At 36.2% G+C, this 21355-nt stretch overlaps 1 protein-coding gene across 6 annotated transcripts in view; it reads left to right on the forward strand.

The window, feature by feature from the left end:
- CEP128 (centrosomal protein 128) overlaps nt 1-21355 on the forward strand; it is a 385312-nt gene that overhangs the window by 38472 nt on the left and 325485 nt on the right. For all 6 annotated transcript variants that reach the window (XR_007453647.1, XM_049612400.1, XM_049612398.1 and 3 more), the window contains one exon: nt 1309-1381. Coding sequence is in view for 5 of the 6 variants with exons in the window: in XM_049612400.1 (XP_049468357.1) it covers nt 1309-1381 (73 nt within the window). In the remaining variant the exon portion in view is untranslated. The remainder of the gene's footprint in view (nt 1-1308; nt 1382-21355) is intronic.

Consider the following 21355-nt stretch of genomic DNA (forward strand, 5'->3'; position numbering starts at 1 on the left):
GAAGGAACAGCTAGTGAGATGTGGGAAGTCCAGTGGTACAAAGAACCACAAAGCCAAGAAAGAGGTGCAAGTAAATTTTCAGAGATTTAAAGACTTAGAATATTTACCTTTAGGGTAACTTCTTTCTGAGTAAATTACCTAAGAACACATAAGTAAAGTAAAATGGTAACCAAGAAAAAGTAAGATACAGGTGATGAGAAATAATAAAACTAATCCAGAGATTTGGTGAAAGCAGTCCCCAGAATGGTAACCATGTAGCAAATCCAGGAAATATTCACTCTAAATTAGAGTAGGAAGTAGGTGTCCTTTGAGAAGAATGTAATCCACAAGAATGGAGTTGATTCTTAATAGGTAATTCTGTAAGAAGTCAGAGAAAAATATTAATAATGTGATACATAAGGGCCATATAAGGCCAAAAGATAATAAGAAACTCTAGACAAAACCAAAAGCACAAGACTGTTAACAATGTAGGTATGAAGCTGATGAAAATGGAAACATGATAGGACATAACCAAAAGCATCAATTCTTTATGATGGAATAGTTCATAAGAGGTATAAATATATTATGTAAGTTACATAGGTAACCAGTAGAAAAACTAAAAATAGTAATGAATGTATCTGAAATTGGAGAGGGGTATCAGTGAACTAAATATTTCAAAACAGAGAGTTAATTGAAAGTGTCTAGAGATGAAAATGGCAGAGTTAACCAGCAAAAGAATGAAGCGTGGAAGTGGTTGAGCATGGGTGCCAGTGGCGAGTGGAACCAGAGTTAAGGAGGTGTGAGAGAAGACAGGCTTTGGTTTTATTTGTAATTCTTTCAGTGCTGTTTCATTATTTATCATGTATGTTATTAATCTGTTAGGAAAAAAGGTAATAGGGAGGTAAGTTGATGAGGACGGACTTTGTACAGCACACACTGATGTAATTTGGTTACGGATTGCTAGAGAGGATTTGAGATCACATTTAGTCCTCCCCCCATTTCCTTTCTTCTTAATTTAAAATGAGGCATATTGCAACCTACTTGTTTATTGAAGGTAATGGTCCAGTGTAGCGCTTGTTCTCAAAGTGTAATTCCCAGATCAGCACCATCAGCATCAACTTGGAATTTGTAGAAATGCACATTCTTGGATCCCATTGCAGATCTACTGATTCAGCAGTCTGTCTTAATAAGCCCTCCAGGTATTTCATATGTTTGCTAAGATTTAGGAACCACTGCAGTAGAATATTATGTAATAACATGTTGTATGTTTCACTGTCTGTGTATATTTTTTCAAACAGCCAACTTAAAATATTTTTTTTTTTTGCCTAGGTCGGATGCTGAAACAAAAAGGGCTTTGGAAGAATTAGCTGAAAAACTTAACGAAGCCCAAAAGCAAGAAATGGTGAGAACTGTTTGTTTATAAAACAAATTTCATACACAGATGTTAGAGTGGTGGGCCTGGTTGTAATCGCGCTGAAGTTTAGTAGATCTTAACTTTTTGGATGATACACGCCATTTTATCTAAATTATGTTCTTGTACTTCTTATAAAATGTTCATGAATTTGGGGTGTTTAAGATTAAAATATTTACAATGGTAATATATTAGAGATTGAATTATTATTTGTCTAATTTTTAGAGTTTCCTTATGAATATTCAAAAGATATTTTAAATTTCACTGACCCAGTGATTATATGGCTTTTCTTAAATGATGTTTTAGAAATACGGAATTTTTTGATAGGGACTCTGTAGCACCCCTCATTAAGTATTTTCATTTCACTTAGGTGTGTAATCGGTTGCTGCAAAGACTCTTAATTCTCGAGTTTTATTTTCTCAAACTCAGATTGTTGAGAGTCGTCATTCAGGGGTTTCTTTTAATCAACCCACTGTTGTTGGTGGAATTGAAGTGAAAAATGAAGTACATACAGTGTCTGTTTCTTTGCATCATCAGTTGTTTGTTTTAGGAGAAAAAAAAATCAATAGAAATTGTCCTTAAACTTGGAAACTTATCAACTTAAGGAGCAATGTGTATTTATTCATATCCCATAGCACCTTTTGTTTTTTCAAGACCAGGAATGGTAGCAGAATTTTTTTCCTTAACATGTTTTATTCAAACGGAAAGTATATTAGCAGATATTTTTTTTCTGCAGTTTTTATTATGTTTATAGATCCTTACACAGATATGTCGAGTTTATTTTAGAATTTGAATTTATTGCCTGCATATGCTAAGAGACGGATATACTCTGTTTTCAAAGAGATCAACTTAGTTACTCTTTTTGCAGTGAAATTTGCCCATTTCAAAAATTTGAGTAAACATCTGGCCATATGAAAAGTACATTCTTCTTGTGCTCTTGGTGCTGATTTCTTTGCGAAGCACCCCAGAGAGGTGAAGATATTATGTGTATCTTCTGTTGAAATAGACAAGATCTTCACAGTTAGTGTGTGATGATATGGCATTTGATGTGTGATCGGAATATGGGATATTTCTTTTTTTACATAAAGTCTTAGATTTTTCCTGGCATTACCAAGATTTAAATTGTGCCAGTCTAAAATACCTCAACTATCACACCTCAAAAAAAAAAAAAAAAAAAAAGTATTTTCTCATATTAACAGATTGGTGCCTTTCTTAGTTAATTGCAGTGGTTTACACAGCAAGAAATCTATGCCATTGTCTGATTTTCATACTGTCTAAACAGGAGTGGAATGCACACACTTTTAAGAATGTAGCTTCAAGATCCTCTGTAGCTTAATAAATGATCTTCTGGCTCTTCTCCTATATTCTAGAAAGGAACCCATCACCTGACAGTGGAACCTGCTGAAGCTTCATCTTTTTTTTTTTTTTTTTTTTAATTTTTAATTTTCTAAATTTGGAGGTATAATTTACTTACAGAAAAGTACATATATTATTGTAAAACTCAATGAATTATTACAAGGTGAACAGGCCCATTTTAACCACCACCCAGATCTAGAAATAGAACATTACCACTGTGCAAGAAGCCTCCTCATTCTCCATCCCAGTCACTAATTTCTCCTTCTTTTTCAAAGATGACCACTCTTGTGACTTTTTAATACCATTGGTAAATTTTGCCTGTTTTAAATATTTTACATAAATGGAATTATACAGGGTGTGTTTTTTATGTCTGTTTTTTGCTAATCTTGCTAATCATATACTTGTAGTTTGTTCATTTTTATTGCTCTTTGGCATTCCATTGTATGGATTTACCGCAACGTATTTTAACATTTTATGATGGATATTTGAATTAATTCAAATTTTGGGCTATTACAAAGAAGGCTGCCATGAGTAATCTTATTTATTATTTTAGTGCACATGTATGTGCAGTTCTGTTAGTATGTAATGTGGAGTGCAATTTCTAGGTGCCTTCAAATTTAGTAGATACTGATAAACAGGTTTCCAAAGTGGTTATGTTAATTTACACTCCCACTAGCAATGTAGGAAAATTCATGTTGCTTTTTATCCTTTCCAATATTTGGTATTATTAGTCTTTAAATAATAGCCATTATGATAGGTGTGCATAGTGTCTCATCATGGTTTTAATTTGCATTTTTATGATTACTAGATGATGAGCATTTTTTACATTTTGTTTTTTCCAGAGTTTCCAATTTCTTACTGAATTGCCTAGTAATAATCTACTCCATTCTTGTGGTCATTGGCAATTTCTTTTTTGAAATACTGGTTCACTTCTTTTGTCCCCCTTTTTTTATTGGCTTCCTTGTATTTTTGTTATTGACTTGTGGGAGGTCTTTATATATTTTGTATATGAGCACAATGTCAGTTATATGTATTTCAGTGTTATCTCCAATAGTCTTCAGCCTCTCATTCTCTTAACTCTCCCTTCATGGGGTCTTCTGTTAAAATAATCTAGTTCAGTTTTCTATCTTTTCTTTTGTGGTTAGTTTTTTTTTTTTTAAATCTGTTTAAGAAATTGTTCCCTATCTTCAGAACATGAAAATATTTTCTTATGTAATGTTCTAGAAGCTTATTGTTTCAACTTTTACATAAAGACTTAGTATGTACTTGGAATTGGTAAGTTGTTCAAGGTGTGAAGTAGGGATCATACATTTTATATGAATATCTATTGATGCAGTTTCATTTATTTTTTATTTATTATTATTTTTTTTAATTTTTGTTAAATTTATTTATTTTTGAGACAGAGACAGAGCATGAACGGGGGAGGGTCAGAGAGAGAGGGAGACACAGAATCTGAAACAGGCTCCAGGCTCTGAGCTGTCAGCACAGAGCCCGACGTGGGGCTTGAACTCGCGACCGCAAGATCATGACCTGAGCCGAAGTCGGATGCTTAACTGACTGAGCCACCCAGGCGCCCCCAGTTTCATTTATTGAAAGAATCAGCCCTTTGTTACTACTTTACAGTCCTGTCTTGGTCATACACCAAATGTTCACATTTGCAGGCTTCTGTTTCTGGACTTGTATTTGATCCTGTGGTTCATTTGTCTATTCCAGTGCCCATATCACATGGTCTTGATTACTGTTGCTTAATGATAAGTTGTGCTATAGTAGAGTTAGTCTTTTTTGTTTGTTTTTATTAAATATAATTTATTGTCAAGTTAGCTAACATACAGTGTATGTGGTGTGCTCTTGGCTTTGGGAGTATATTCCCATGATTCATCGCTTACATACAATACCCACTGCCTATCCCAACAAGTGCCCTCCTCAATGCCCATCACCCATTTCTCCCTCTTCCCTGCCCCTCCCATAAACTCTCAGTTTGTTCTCTGTATTTAAGAGTCTCTTATGGTTTGCCTCCCTCTCTCTTTGAAACTATTTTTTTCCCTTCCCTTCCCCTATGGTCTTCTAAGTTTCTCAAGTTCCATATGTGAGTGAAAACATATGATATCTGTCCTTGTCTGACTTATTTCACTTAGCATAATACCCTCCAGTTCTATTCATGTTGCAAATGTCAAGATTTCATTCTTTCTCATTGTCAAGTAGTAAGTAAACCATTGTATGTATAAACCATATCTTCTTTATCTGTAAGTTGATGGACATTTGGACTCTTTCCATTATTTGGCTATTGTGGAAACCATTGCTGTAAACATAGGGGTTCATGTACCCCTATGAATCAGCACTTGTGCACCCTTTGAATAAATTCCTAGTAGTGCCATTGCTGGGTTGTAGGATAATTCTGTTTTTAATTGAGGAACCTCTACACTGTTTTCCAGCGTGGCTGCACCAGTTTGCATTCCCTCCAACAGTGCAATTGGATTCCCATTTTTCCACATCCTTGCCAACATCCGTTGTATCCTGAGTTGTTAATTTTAGCCACTCTGATCAGTATTATGTGTTATCCCAATGTAGTTTTGATTTGTATTTCCTGATGATGAACAATGTTGAGCATCTTTTCATGTGTCAGCCATTTGGATGTCTTCTTTGGAAAAGTGTCTATTCATGTCTTCTGCCCATTTCTTCACTGGATTGTTTTTCAGGTGTTGAGTTTGTAAGTTCTTTATAGATTTTGGATACTAACCCTTTATCTGATATGTCATTTGCAAATATCTTCTCCCATTCTGTCGGTTGTCTCTTAGTTTTGTTGATTGTTTCCTTTGCATTGCAGAAGCTTTTTATCTTGATGAGGTTCCAGTAGTTCATTTTTGCTTTTATTTCCCTTGCCTTCGGAGATGTGTTGAGTAAGAAGTTGTTGCGGCTGAGGTCAAAAAGGTTGTTGCCTGTTTTCTCCTGTAGGGTTTTGATGGTTTCCTGTCTCATGTTTAGGTCTTTCATACATTTTGAGTTTATTTTAATGTATGGTGTAAGAAAGTGATCCACGTTCATTCTTCTGCATGTTGCTGTCCAGTTCTCTCAGTACTGTTTGCTAAAGAGACTGTCTTTTTTTCCATTAGATACTCTTTCCTGTTTTTTCAAAGATCAGTTGGCCACACATTTGTGGGTCCAATTCTGGGTTCTATTCCATTGGTCTATGTGTCTGTTTTTGTGCCAGTACCATACTGTCTTGATGATTACAGCTTCGTAGTAGAGGCTAAAGTCTGGGATGGTGATGCCTCCCATTTTGGTTTTCTTTTTCAACATTACTTTGGCTATTCGGAGTCTTTTGTGGTTCCATACAAATTTTAGGATTGTTTGTTTTGCTCTGAGAGGAATGCTGGTGCAATTTTGATTGGGATTGCATTGAGTGTGTAGATTGCTTTGGGTAGTATTGACATTTTAACAATATTTATTCTTCCAATCCATGAGCATGGAATGTTTTTCCATTTCTTTGTGTCTTCAAATTCTTTCATAAATTTTCTATAGTTTTCAGCATACAGATCTTTTACATCTTTGGTTAGGTTTATTCCTAGGTATTTTATGGTTTTGGGTGCAATTGTAGATGGGATTGATTCCCTGATACTTCTTTTTGTTGCTTCATTATTGGTGTATAGAAATGCAATTGATTTCTGTACATTGATTTTGTATCCTACAACTTTGCCAAATTCATGGATCAGTTCTAGCAGCTTTTTGATGGAATCTTTCAGGTTTTCCATGTAGAGTATCATGTCATCTGTGAAGAATGAAAGTTTGACTTCTTCTTTGCCAGTTTGGATGCCTTTTATTTCATTTTGTTGTCTGATAGCTGAGGCTAGGACTTCCAACACTATGTTAAACAACAGTGGGGAGAGTAGACATCCCTGTCATGTTCCTGATCTTGGGAAAAGCTCTCAGTTTTTCCCCATTGAGGATGATATTAGCTGTCGGCTTTTCACATATGGCTTTTATGATGTTAAGGTATGTTCCTTCTATCCCGACTTTCTTGAGTTTTTATTAAGAAAGGATGCTGTATTTTGTCAAATGCTTTTTCTGCATCTATTGACAGGATCTATGACAGGATCATATGGTTCTTATCCTTTCTTTTGTTAATATGATGTATCACATTGATTGATTTGTGAATATGGAACCAGCCCTGCAATCCAGGAATGAATCCCACTCAACCATGGTGAATAATTCTTACACTGTTGAATTCGATTTGCTACTATCGTGTTGAGGATTTTTGCATCCATGTTCATCAGGGATATTGGCCTATAATTCTCCTTTTTAGTGGAGTCTCTGTCTAGTTTGGGAATCAAGGTAATGCTGGCTTCATAGAATGAGTCTGGAAGCTTTCCTTCCATTTATTTATTTATTTGTGGATTTTTGGAACAGCTTGAGAAGGATAAGTCTTAACTCTGTTTTAAATGTCTGGTAGAATTCCCTGGGAAGCCATCTGGCCCAGAACTCTTATTTGTTGGGAGATTTTTGATAACTGATTCAATTTCTTTGCTGGTGATGTGTCTGTTCAAATTTTTTATTTCTTCTCATTTGAGTTTTGGTAGTGTATGGGTGTCTAGGAATTTGTCTATTTTGTCCAAGTTGTCCAGTTTGTTGGCATATAATTTTTTGTAGTATTCTCTAATAATTGTTTGTATTTCTGTGGTGTTGGTTGTGATCTCTTCTTTTTCATTTGTGATTTTATCTATTGGCGTTCTCTCTTTTCTTTTTGAGACGTCTGGCTAGGGGTTTATCAATTTTGTTAATTCTTTCAAAAAACCAGCTCATAGATTTATTGATCTGTTCTGTTTTTTTGTTTTTTTTGTTTTTGTTTTTTTTTTGAATTCTATATTGTTTATTTCTGCTCTAATCTTTATTATTTTTCTTCTTCTGGCTTTTTTTTTTTTGTCTGTTTTTTTTTTTTTTTGTTTTTTGTTTTTTGTTTTTTTTGCTGTTCTTTTTCTAGTTCCTTTAGGTGAATGATTAGGTTTTGTATTTGGGATTTTTCTTGTTACTTGAAGATAGGCCCAAATTGCCTCTTAGGACTGCCTTTGCTGCATCCCAAAGGGTTTGGACTGTCGTGTTTTCATTTTCATTTGCTTCCATATATTTTTAAATTTCTTTAATTGCCTGGTTGGCCCATTCATTCTTTAGTAGGATGTTCTTTAACCTTCATGCATTTGGAGGCTTTCCAGATTTTTCTTGTGGTTGATTTCAAGTTTCTGAAAATGTGTATCGTATGATCTCAATTCTTTTATATTTATTGGGGGCTGTTTTGTAATCCAATATGTGATCTCTCTTGGAGAATATTCCATGTGCAGTGCATTCTTTTCCAGTGAGAAGAATGTGTATTCTGCTTTTGGATGAAAAGTTCTGAATATATCTGTCAAATCCATCTGGACAGTGGTCCAAGGCCATTGTTTCATTATTGATTTTCTTCCTAGATGATCTGTTCATTGCTATAGTAGAGTATTCAAGTCACCTGCAATTACTGTATTCTTATCAATAAGATTGCTTTGTTTGTGATTATTTGATTTATGTATTTGGGTGCTTTCATATGGGGGACATAAACATTTACAGTTGTTAGTTCTTGATGGATAGACCCCGTAATTATGATATAATGCCTATCTTCATCTCGTTATAGCCTTTAGTTTAAAATCTAGTTTGTCTGATAGAAGTATGGCTACTCCAGTTTTCTTTTGACTTCCAGTAGCATGATAGATGGTTCTATATCCCCTCACTTGTAATCTGAAGGTGTCCTCAGGTCTAAAATGAATCTCTTGTAGACAGCATATAGATGGATCTTGTTTTTTTGTTTTTTTGGTTTTTTTTTTTTATCCATTCTGATATCCTATGTCTTGATTTGGGCATTTAGTCCATTTCCATTCAGACTGATTTTGAAAGATATGGATTTAGTGTCACTGTGTTATCTATAGGTTTCATGTTTGTGGTGATGTCTCTGGTCCTTTGTAGTCTTTGCAGCATTCCACTCACAGAGGCCCCCTTAGGATATCTTGTAGGGCTGGTTTAGTGGTCATGAACTCTTTCAGTTTTTGTTTGTCTGGGAAAGACTTTATCTCTCCTTCTATTCTGAATGACAGTCTTGCTGGATAAAGGATTCTTAGCTGCATATTTTTCCTATTCAGCACGTGGAATGTTTCCTGCCACTGCTTTCTGGCCTGCCAAGTTTCAGTAGACAGGTCTGCTACTATCCTTATGTATCTACCCCCTTTGTAGGTTAAGCCCGTTTGTCCCTCGCTGCTTTCAGAATTCTCTCTTTATCTTTTGTTTTATTATTTTTTTAATGTTTATATATTTTTGAAAGAGAGAGAGACAGAGTGTGAGCAGGTGAGGGACAGAGAGAAGGGAGACACAGAATCGTAGCAGACTCCAGGCTCTGAGTTGTCAGCACAGAGCCCAATGCGGGGCTCAAACTCACGAACTGCAAGATCATAACCTGAGCTGAAGTTGGATGCTTATCTGACTGAGCCATCCAGCCACCCAAGAATTCTCTCTTTATCTTTGTATTTTGCCAGTTTCACTGTGATATGCTGTGGTGAAGACCTTTTCTTGTTGAATCTGATGGCAGTTCTCTGTACCTCCTGGATTTGGATGTCTGCTTCCTTCCCCAGATTAGGGAAATTCTCAGCTATAATTTGTTCAAGTAAACCTTCTGCCTCTTTCTCTTCTTCTGGAACTCCTATGATACAGATATTACTACGTTTCATTGAATCACTTAATTTTCTAATTTTCCCCTTGTGGTCTAGTATTTTCTTATCTTTTTGTCAGCTTCATCATTTTCTGTATTTTATCTTCTGTTTCATTTATTGTCCCCTCTGCTTCCTCCATCCTTGCTGTCACTGCATCTAGTTTATTTTGCACCTCATTTACAACATTTCTTAATTCATTGTGACTGTATCTTATCTCCTTGATCTCTGCAGCAGTAGATTCTCTGCTGTCTTCTATGCTGTTTGCAAGCCCAGCTATTACTCTTATGACTGTTTTTCTAAATTCTTGATCAGATATATTGTTTATATTTGTTTTGAACAATCCTCTAGCTGTCATTTCTTCCTGGAATTTCTTTTGAGGAGAATTCTTTTGTCATGTTACCTAGTTTCCTGTCCTTTATATGTTTTAATAACTTGTTATGTGTCCTGTACCTGTGAGCACTACTATATTCAAAAAAGGTCATATACTGTCCTGGGACTGGCCCTTCAGGAGGTGTTTTTGGAGTGTGTTGCATGCTCTCTGTTGTGAGTCTGGTTGCTTTATCTCCCTATTCATAGTGGTGGTTTGGACCTTCCACCAGGTGTGCTTTGATTTGTGCGTTGAAGAAACCCTGGAAAAAATTTAAAAAGGAGAGGGTGGTGGAAGAAGCCTTATCCCATACAAAGAGAGAAATGACAGGGGTTGGGAAAAAGAAAAGAAAAAAAAAAAGTGACCAGGCAGAAAATCAGAGAAACTATATGGCTTAATCCCGAGAGAGACAGGAAAATAGAGAAGAAGGAGATATGAAAGAGATGTAAAAAGAATAGATTAAAAATGTCTGCTTAAAGAAACCAACAATCAGAGAAGGGAAGAAATGAGAGGAAGAAAAAATGTATATATAAAATAAGAATTGACCAAATATCAAATCAGAAAATGCAAAATTGGAGAACTGATACCTGATGGTGCCTTGGAACCAGTGGCTGCGTTGGTCTGGAGGAGGGGCTGTCTGGTTCCTTAGAGCCCATCCTGCTCCGGTAAATACACAGTTATCAGGCAGGGAGGGGTGGGGTTTGGTGTAGGTGGGTCTGGCCTCCACTGGGAGGCCGCTGTCCTGTTCCCTGAAGCCTCACCTTGTTGGTGATGGGGAGAAAAACGATGACAACCTAGTTTCTCCTCCCCAGACCAGGTGTCTCAAACCACTCTGTTCAGGCTGTCCTCACAGTGTTGCGTGGGCGTGAACCCGGTTTGTCCCGCTCCACTGTCTCCCGCGCCTCCCAGCGCTCTGCTGGGATTCAAACCCCCATGTCTTAACGGATCCCGCTCTGCCCTGGTTCCAGGGTAGTATCATTCTGCCCAGCCAGCCAACAAAGGGCCTCTGGCTGGCAGGTGCCTGCCGGGTCTTTTGTCCTTGGAATGGCTATATACCTTCTTCCTACAGCATTCAAGGGAAGGAACTGCTCTCTCCTACTTCGCCTCTGAGCTCACTACCCAGCCAGGGGCTGGCTCTGCCTTCCCCCTAGACATACATAAAGGGTGGCAGGCTCCAATCTGCCAGTTGAGGAAGACTCACAACCCTGGATCATGTTAGAAATTGGTTCTTTCTCTGTTTTTTTCTGTTCCCCGGTCCATGGTTTTTCTCTTGTCCAGATACAATCCTACACTTCCACAGCCTCTCTTTCTCTTCCTTTTGTCTCCACAGAAACGGATCCCTCCCCTCCTTGCCTCCCCACCTATTTTATCTTTCCCAATTCGCAGTCACACACCTTTGGCCTGACAAGTTGTCACCTGGGCCCCTGGAGATGTTTCTGTCACTCTAACCAGGATTCCTGGAATTCCAAGTCTTCTGGCCTCAATACTGCTGTGCTGATGGATGAGGGAAATTCAGGTCCCCCTACTTCTCTGCCATGTTGACTCCTCTCTCTTAGAGTTAGTCTTTTTACTCTGTTCTTCAAGTTTATTTTGTGTAATTTTTACTCTGCATTTCTGCATACATTTTAGAATCAGCATGTGAAATTTTAAAAACCTGGGATCTTGATTAGATTTCATTGTGTCTATAGGTCAACTTAGCATTGAAATGTTTACAATGTGAGTTTTCCAGTTCATGAACATAGCAAATCCTTCCATTGCTATATTATAGTGTTTAATCTAGAGGTCTTATGTCTTATACATAATTTTTAAGATTTGCTTTTTGACTTTGATATTTTTATGACACTATAGAGGGTCACTTAATATTAAAAAAATTAACAATCTTTGTCTTTTATTTGGAGGATTTACCCTATTACATTTATGTAAATATTCATTTAATTTATATAAATCTACCATATTATGTTTCCTTTCAGTTGGTTTCACCTGTATTTTTCTTTTTTTACATTTTTTTTCTTGTGTCCTTTGGATTTATTAGTTTTCTTTAAAAAAAAATTTTTTTTAAAGTTTATTTACTTTGAGAGAGAGAGAGAGAGAGAGAAAGCGTGAGTCAGGGAAGGGCAGAGACAAAGGGAGAGAGAGAGAGAATCCCAAGCAGGCTCCACACTGCCAGTGCAGAGCTTGAACCCATGAACTGTGAGATCATAACCTGAGCTGAAGTCAAACATTTAACTGAGTGTGCCAGGCACCCCAAGTATTCATTTTAAAATTTTTTCCATATTTATTATCTTGGCTATTGTACCTTCTTTTGTTATATTTTCATGGTTAATATAGGTATTAAAACATTCACTCTTAATTTATCAAATCTTAATATAAACTAGCACTTCAAGCTTTTTCCAGAAAATACAAGGATCTAAAGAACACCCTAACTCCTTTAACTTGTTTCCACTTTCATGTTCTTATTGTCAGTAATTTTCATTCTTTATATAAGTGATCCACATAAGACATTACTATTAATGTTTTATACAGTAATATTTACTCTTTAGCAGTCTTCATTTCTTTCTCATTCCTTTTTGCATTTTGAGATTCCTTTTCTGCCCTAAGAACATAATTTGAAATTTCCTTTACAGTGAATATATACTTGAAAAAATCCAATATAGAATTTCATTTGGAGTGGGTTCTTTGGTGACAGACCATCTCTGTATTTGTCTGAAATGTCTTTACTTTCTTTGTTGAAAGAGATTTTCACTGGATATAAAATTTGAAATAGTCCTTTTCCTTTTTTCCCTTGTCTGTATTTTGAAGATATTTTATCATTTCTCAGTTCCATTGTTGCTGTTGACAAGTCAGCTGTGAGTCTTGTTGGTGCTTTTTTTTTTTTAATTTTAATTTTTTTTTTTTACATTTATTTATTTTTTCAGAGACATAGAGAGACAGAGCACAAGTTGGGGAGGGGCAGAGAGAGAAGGAGACACAAAACCCAAAGCAGGCTCCCGGCTCTGAGCTATTAGCACAGAGCCCGATGCAGGGCTTGAACTCACAAACCGTGAGATCATGACCTAAGCCGAAGTCAGACACTTAACCCATTGAGGCTACCCAGGCGCCCCTTGTTGGTGCTTTTTTGATAGTCATATATATTTTTCTCCAATTTGATTTTGAGTTTTTCCTCTTACTCTTTGGTTTTCTGCAATTTTACTATAGTGAGCTTAGTTGTGTTCTTTTGATTTGTACCTATTCCCTTTGCTTCTTAGGTTCATTTTTATAAATTTTTATTCATTGTTTTCATTCTTTATTTTGAATATTTTCTTCTGAACTTTCATATAATTTCTCTTCAGCTTAACCAACTCTATTAATCCACTCACTGCTTATCATGTTTCACTTAGAATTTTCATTTCATAATTTTTAATTTTGTAGTTCTTTGCCAAAATCCTTAATCTATGTATCTTTCATAACTCCATTGTTAAGATATTTTTTTTTTTTATTTTGTTAATGTTTATTTATTTTTGAGAGAGAGGGAGAGGCAGAGACGGCACAAGCAGGGAAGGGCAGAAAGAGAGAGGGAGACACAGAATTTGAAGCTGTCTCCAGTCTCCAAGCTGTCAGCACAGAGCCCAATGCGGGGCTCGAACTCACAAGCTATGAGATCATGACCTGAGCTGAAGTCAGAGGCTCAACTGACTGAGCCACCCAGGTGCCCCATCCATTGTCTAGATCTTCTAATGGTCTGTTTTTTTTCTGTTCTTTCTCATTTTTCTTGGATTTCGATCACAATTGTTTTTGTGTACTGTTTATTTTTGATCAGTTACTTTTGTTTGACAGAAAATACATTTCATTCTTATTTAAGAATGAATAATTTGATAATTATTGTGTATGAGAGGACATAATTACTTTTTGTTATAGACTAAGAGCTATAGCAATCATGGATTTCCTTGTTATTTTTGCTGAGCTGATTCAGTGTTAAACTTCAGTGCTGGGGTTCAGCTGTTTCTGGTTCACCTTATTGCTAGTGGATAGCTCTTCAGGATTCTAGCCTAAAGGCTGGGTGTGGAGTGGGGGAAGTTCAACCAGGGATCTCCTTCCTTAGAAAGGTACCCAACTCCAGTTTTCCCCCTGTAACTCCACACATTGGTTAAAAACTCTATTTAGCTTCTAAGTGTCACAACTGCTTTTTCTGAAGCAGGCTGATATTTCAGGGAAAAAAGATGGACTAATCTCTCTTACTTTCTTTCTTCTCTTTCATGTTGGTCTCCTATGTCTTCTTTTTTAGCTTTCTAGTGCCTTAAAACTGATTTTTGTTTAAAATATTATTTCTAGTTTTTCAGTTTCTTTTAGTGGAAGGTTTGGTGTAAATTATCTGATCTGTCATTTTTGGAAATGAAACTCTCTGAATGTTTTCATATGTATCAGATTCTTTTACTATACTTGATATTTCTAATGCTATTTTTGCCAGGACTTGTTATTTTGCAGCTGTAGTATGAAGCTCCTTTTGCTTGGTACATAGGTGCGCAACTTGTGAGCATGCTTATACAAAGACTTTGCTCCAAACTCAGAAATCCTCAGTGTTCTGCTGAGGTTTTTTAGTTCTGAGTAAGCTGTGGACATTGTTTATTTGGGATAGTTTGAGTTTGGAGTTTGAAAGTACTGATTTGCATAGTGCACATCACATTTGTTAATGGTTCACCTTTCACTACTGACAAAGAATTCATAATGAAGAGTTATCACTTTATTTCTATTTCTTTCATATAGCAAATAAAACTAGTAAGAAGTCTCTACATGGTCAAGGGCATTAATGGGGATCTGACTTGTAATTACTGAGCTAAAAGTTAACAGTTGAATTTAAAAAAAGTCCAACTTCTTTCATACCATTATTACCATGTATCAAGATTTACTACACATCAGATAGACCTATGATTGCACAACTGGTGTCACACTTCACTAGCACTCAGCTCATTGGTGTAATTGGTGTGTATAATTCACCAGTTTACCCAGCTGTCCAGTGTGCCCAGCTTATCAGGGCATATCCTGTATATTGTTTAAACCTGGAAAATTACACACACTTAATTGTGCGCTGGTTGAATTGTTCATCTGCCAGTTCGTCCCATCAAGTTGTGTTGCTACAGCTTGTTTTGTGTTTTCTGTAATTTCCTTTCAAAGTAAGGGTTCACCTAAGTGAGGGCATCTCATACCTCATGTGGGTGTATGTAGTCCTGATTGAGAAACAATTTCCTAATGCAAAACTTAACAATAATGTTGAATTTTAGAAGGTCTTCTGAAGGCCACATGATGTTTGCTTCTAATTTGTACAAGGCTTAATATAGATTTTTGTGACTCACTTATTCCAATTGAAGTCAACATTTACACTTCATAACTGTTTGACATATTGTGTTGTATTTGTGAATTCATGATAGCATGCTGTCAGAGAACATGCAGTTTTGTTATTTGAATGTTAAACTTCACAACATCTGCAGCTGTTTCCCATCCAGATTTAAGTTCAAAATACAATTACCAAAGTGAGACATGTTCACTGTGGAAAACTTTAAAATACTGTACAAATATAGAAAGAAAAATGAATGCCTACCCTTATCTCCCACCAATTTCAGTTCTGTTGGTAACCATTGTTAATGACATTTATCGTGCATTGTTCTAAGGTTACAGTTGCTTATCGTGCATTTTCTCAGTAACTAAAATATATCTTAAAAGTTTACAGGACACAATTTTCTTTGAGAAGCAAAAAGTATTGGTTCCTATCACACATGCCAAGATCTGATTTGTTAATCCTTTGTGACTCATAGAATTTTGTTGGTTTAGTTTCTTTCTTTCATACTTCCCATTGGAAGGGAATAGTTATTAATTATAACATATTATGAAAAATATTTTCTGTTAAGACTTAATTTTGGTAATAATCAATATTGCATGGGCCTCATACCACAGGGAAATTTCAGCTTATTAGTTGTCTCCATTCTACCCATTTGAGTGTGATATGTGTATTTATTAAGTTTGATTATTCATGGAGTAAAAGTCTATTTTATTTTAGTTTTCTATAGGGCAGTAACTGTTGAAATTAAAAATGTACACGTGGATCCAGCTGTTTCTGCAAGAGTTGGTCATTAATTGAACTTTGAGAAATCTGTCGACACTGCATTTAGGATGACATGGTTATTGCATAGATTACAGCAGCAGAATATATAACAAGTATTTACTGAAATGGATTTTAAACCAGCAGATATTGTTCAGGATATGAGGAATCAACATACTGAAAAGCTAGAATACAATCCCATAAACAGAATGCTTTTGCTTCTTGTACCTTCTTCCATTAAATGCTAACATTAAAAGACATTCTAATTTGTATTTTATTATTTTGCTGTTTTTATAACAACAGATTTAGGGCTTTTTCAGATCTTAGTAATAAATTTAATTGATTCATATCAACTCTGATGTGTTACCTTTCCAAATTTTTTCTTGTGGTTGATTTTGAGTTTCATGGCATTGTGGTCTGAAAATATGGATGGTATGATCTTGATCTTTCTGTACTTCTTGAGGGCTGATTTGTGTCTCAGTATGTGTCTATTCTGGAGAACGTTCCATGTGCACTGGAGAAGAATGCATATTCTGCTGCTTTAGGATGAAATGTTCTGAATATATCTGTTAAGTCCATCTGGTCCAGTGTGTCATTCAAAGCCATTGTTTCCTTGTTGATTTTTTGACTAGATGATATGTTCATTGCTGTGAGTGGGGTGTTGAAGTTTGCTACTATTATGCTATTGCTATCAATGAGTTTCTTTATGTTTGTGATTGAGTTATATATTTGGGTGCTCGCACATCTGGTGCATAAATGCTTACAATTGTTAGGTCTCCTTGGTGGATAGACCCCTTGATTAGGATATAATGCCCTTCTGCATCTCTTGATACAGTCTTTATTTTAAAGTCTAGATTGTCTGATATAAGTATGGCTACTCCGGCTTTCTTTTGTTGACCATTAGTATGATAGATGGTTCTCCATCCCCTTACTTTCAATCTGAAGGTGTCTGTATGTCTAAAGTGGGTCTCTTGGAAACAGCATATAGATGGCTCTTGTTTTCTTAAATATTCTGTTACCCTGTGTCTTTTGATTGGAGCATTGAGTCCATTGATGTTTAGAGTGAGTACGGAAAGATATGAATTTATTGCCATTATGATGCTTGTAGAGTTGGAGTTTCTGGTGGTGTTCTCTGGTCCTTTCTAGTCTTTGTTGATTTTGGCATGTATGTATGTATGTATTTATTTATATATATTTATTTATTTATTTTTTCATCTTTTCTCCCCTCAGAAAGTCCCCCTTAGAATTTCTTGCAGGGCTGGCTTAGTGGTCACAAACTCCTTTAATTTTTGTTTGTCTGGGAAACTTTTTATCTTTCCTTCTATTTTGGTTGACAGCCTTGCTGGATAGAGAATTCTTGGCTGCATATTTTTCTCATTCAGTACATTGAGTATATCCTGCCACTCCTTTCTGGCCTGCCATGTTTTTGTGGATAGGTCTGCTACAAACATGATCTGTCTTCCCTTGTAGGTTAAGGACTTTTTTCCCCTTGCTGCTTTCATGATTCTCTCCTTGCCTGAGTATTTTGTGAATTTGATTATGATATGACTTGTTGATGGTTGGTTTTTGTTGAATCTAATGGGGGTCCTCTGTGCTTCCTGGATTTTGATGTCTGTGTTTTTCCCGAGGTTAGGAAAGTTTTCTGCCATGATTTGCTTACATAACCCTTCTACCCCTATTTCTCTCTCTTCCCCTCTATGATTCTGATGTTGTTCCTTTTTAATGAGTCACTGATTTCTCTAATTCTTAAATTGTGCTCTTTTGCCTTTATCTCCCTTTTTTTCTGCTTCATTATTCTCCATAAGTTTGCCCTCTATATCACTGATTCTCTGTTCTGCCTCATCCATCCTTGCTGCTGCTGCATCCATCTGTGATTGCAGCTCAGTTATAGCATTTTTTATTTCATTGTGACCAGTTTTTACTTCTTTTATCTCTGCAGAAAGGGATTCTAATCTATTTTCAACTCCAGTTACTATTCTTATTATCATGATTCTAAACTCTGGTTCAGACATCTTGCTTGTATCTGCATTGGTTAAGTCCCTGGCTGTCATTTTGTCCTGCCGTTTCTTTTGGGGTGAATTCCTTCGTTTTGTCATTTTGAAGGGAGAAAAGGAATTAATGAGGTAGAAAAAATTAAAGTAAAAAAATTAAAATTAAAAAAATATTAAAATTAAAAATTAAAAACACACAAAAAGAATCGAATAAATGATGCTAGATCCTAGGTGTGTTTTGGTCTGGGTGTTGAAAGTGGCTTGATAGATTAGAGAAAAAAGGGGAAAGAAGAAAAAAAAAGGAAATCATTTGAAAATTTGAAAAAAATACACTGAAGTAGACTAAAATGAAATGATGGACGTAAACTAGAATTTGAAAAAATTTACACAAAAGTAAAAAATATAGTAACAAAATTAAAGAAAAATATTTTTAGTAAAAATGGAAAATAAAAGTGAATTCTTTCTCTTTCTGTATTCAAGAAAGAGAAAAGAAATGAAAAAAAAAAAGTGAATAGATGGACCTGCTAACATACTGAAATACGACTGAAATTACTTCATTTTGCCCTGGAAGTCAGACTATGAAGGGCTTTATAGTCCATAAACTAAGCAGGTGGTGAGATTTCTGTTCTTGAAGAGTGAGGTTGGCCCATTTGGGCGGGGCTGAGTTTAACCGCTCAGTTCTCCAGTAGATGGTGTTGCTAGCCTACTGGGGTGGATTGTTGTGGCACTTGTAAGTGCATATGTGCATGTGTGGGAGTGGTGAAAATGGGATCACCCAGCTACCCAGTCTCTAGTATTGGAACTCTCTTCTCCTTGATCAGTAATCTCTCACCCGTCCTTTGTCTTCAGCTTTCATCCACTCCCTGCTTTTACACTGTCCGTGACTGAGCCCCAGGTTGTACCTCTCTCCCGAGTTTTGTCTCAGATGTGGCCATTTTCCCTGGCCCCTTACTTCTGAGGGACTGCAGCTTTGACCCGTTCTGCCCCTCTGCGGAGGGTCTCACCAAGCAATGGCTGAATGCTGGCTGCACCCAGGGAAATTCGCATTACTGTGCTGCTGATGAAGCCCATAGACTGCGGCCAAGTGCCCGCCCGCCCCAGAAAAAGTTCATTAGATAGTGTAGCAGCAGCATTTCAGGGATTATGGAAAATCACAACACATATTTGGCACTAGTGTTCACCCTTAATGACCTTGTTCCAGGATCAGCGATGTTGCCGTTCTCTGTGGTCTGCTGGGCCCAGGTTGCCTCCCAGCCTCTAGCAAATGTCCTTCCAGCAGTGGAACTGCTTCTCCCCGTGTGGCTCAAGAACCTCCTGGACCCCACTCTTCTCCTGGGGATTTGCTGTTAACCAGAGCGCTGGCACGTATTGAGCTGCGGAGTTGCAGATGATCTGCGGTCCCCCTGTTTGTAGTCTTAATGGAATTTAAACCCTCTCCTTTCTCTTTTCTCCCTTTTTAGTTCAGTCCCTGTGGCTGTTTCCAATTTTCCACTTTCTCTCCAGCTGCTTTTGTGGGGGGTGTTTTTCCTGTATTCTCCCCACCGTCTCTGTTGTCTCTCCACACTCAAAAGCACCTCTCTGCCCTCTGCGGTTTCTCTCTCCTCAAGTTCACTTCTCTGCACTGCGTACCTTCTGACTTCTGTGGTTCAGGTTGTGCATATTGTTGTGTTAATCCTCAGATCACTTTTCTAGGTGTGCAGGATGGTTTAGTGTTGGTCTGAGTGTATTTCATGGATGCGAGACACAAAAAACTTCCATGCTGTTCGTTCATCTTGGCTCCCTCTACATTCATTGTTTTAGAACTCTTTTTATCTTGTAAAACAAACTATACCCATTAAGTGACAACCCCCCAAACTCCCGTTTTCTAGTCCCTGGACGTCACCTTTCTACTTTCTGTCTGTATGAATTTCACTACTCCAGGTACCTCATATAAGTGGAGTGATACAGTATTTATCTATTTGTGACTGGCTTATTTCACTTATCATAATGTCTCCAAGGTTTATTGATGTTGTAGCATGTGTAAGAATTTTATTCCTTTTTAAGACTTAATATTCCATTGTATTGTGTAAATCACATTTGGTTGATCTATTTATCTGTCAGGGGACACTTGGGTTGCTTCCATCTTTTGGCTATTGTGAATAATGCTGCTTATGAACATGGGTCTACAAATAACTCTTTAAGACCCCGCTTTCTATTCTTTTGAGTGTATATCTAGAAATAGAACTGCTGGTAACTCTATTTTTATTTTTTAAGGAAGCAACTTACTGTTTTCCATAGGATCTGTACAATTTTATACTCCCACTAACAGTGTACCAGGGTTCCAGTTTCTCTCCAACACCTGTTATTTTCTGTTTTTTTTTTTTTTTTGTTTTGTTTTAATTTTGTTGTTCTGTTTTTTTGGATAGCCATCCTAATAAGTGTGAGATGGTTCTGTATTGTTTATTTTCTGATGAATGTTGCTATTAGTTACTTTTTACATTCATAGTGAATATAAAAGTATTTCAATTTTGTAAAAATTGCATGAATTAACCTTTTGTTTTTTTAGTATTTATCCAATATTGTTTTCTGCTACACTAGGTACTGCATTTATTTCAGATGCAGTAGTAAATTGTTAATTGGGACAAGGTTGATTACTAGGATAAATGAAAAGCTTAATGCTAAAGGATGTTTTGAGTTTTTAGTAAAGCACTGTGAATATCACAGTAAATATCTTAGTTGTTTTTAAGCAGTAGAAATTGGAAACCCAAGAATGATCATTCTTAGTAAATAGTAACTGCTAAATTTTTTGATAGGATATTTTTGTTCAGTGTTTATTGACAGATTAAACTTATATTGACCAATGTCTTTTTAAAAACCAACTTGATTTGAGCTATAATTTATCATAAAATTAATCTGCTTTATGTGTACAGTTCAGTGATTTTTAGTAAATGTACTGAGTTGTGCGACCATCACCGTAATCCAGTTTACAACATTTCCATTGTCCCAGTAAGATTCCTTGTGACCAAGACCCTCCTGGCTATATAGAATTATTGGCAAAAGATTTCTTATAATGAGGCTGTATTTATTGCTTCTCTTAAATGAATCCAAATGTTTTCTATCCCTTGTATCCTGCTTCACCAAATATACATTGTCAAATAGGTAAATTTTATTTAGGGGTCTGTATAATGATACACATGAAATGTGTTTGAATTTGTACAACTTTTAGCAAGGAAAATCTTGCATCAGAGAAAGAAATTTTTTCATGTTTATTTTAGAGGGTCCCAATTAAACATTTTTCTGTTTGACTTTAGTTTTTGATCTTTTACAGCTGGTTTATTTTCAGTAGATCACAGTAGAAAAGATTGACAAGCTCATGAAAAACGCTTTTAATTATTTGGGGCTCATAGACATCAAAACCTTTCTAGGCAGGTCATGTTTATAGATAATTAAAATGAAAAAGAACTAAATAGATCAGTTTATCAT

Source organism: Panthera uncia (assembly GCF_023721935.1).
Source record: "Panthera uncia isolate 11264 chromosome B3 unlocalized genomic scaffold, Puncia_PCG_1.0 HiC_scaffold_1, whole genome shotgun sequence".
In the NCBI taxonomy this organism is placed as follows: domain Eukaryota; kingdom Metazoa; phylum Chordata; class Mammalia; order Carnivora; family Felidae; genus Panthera; species Panthera uncia.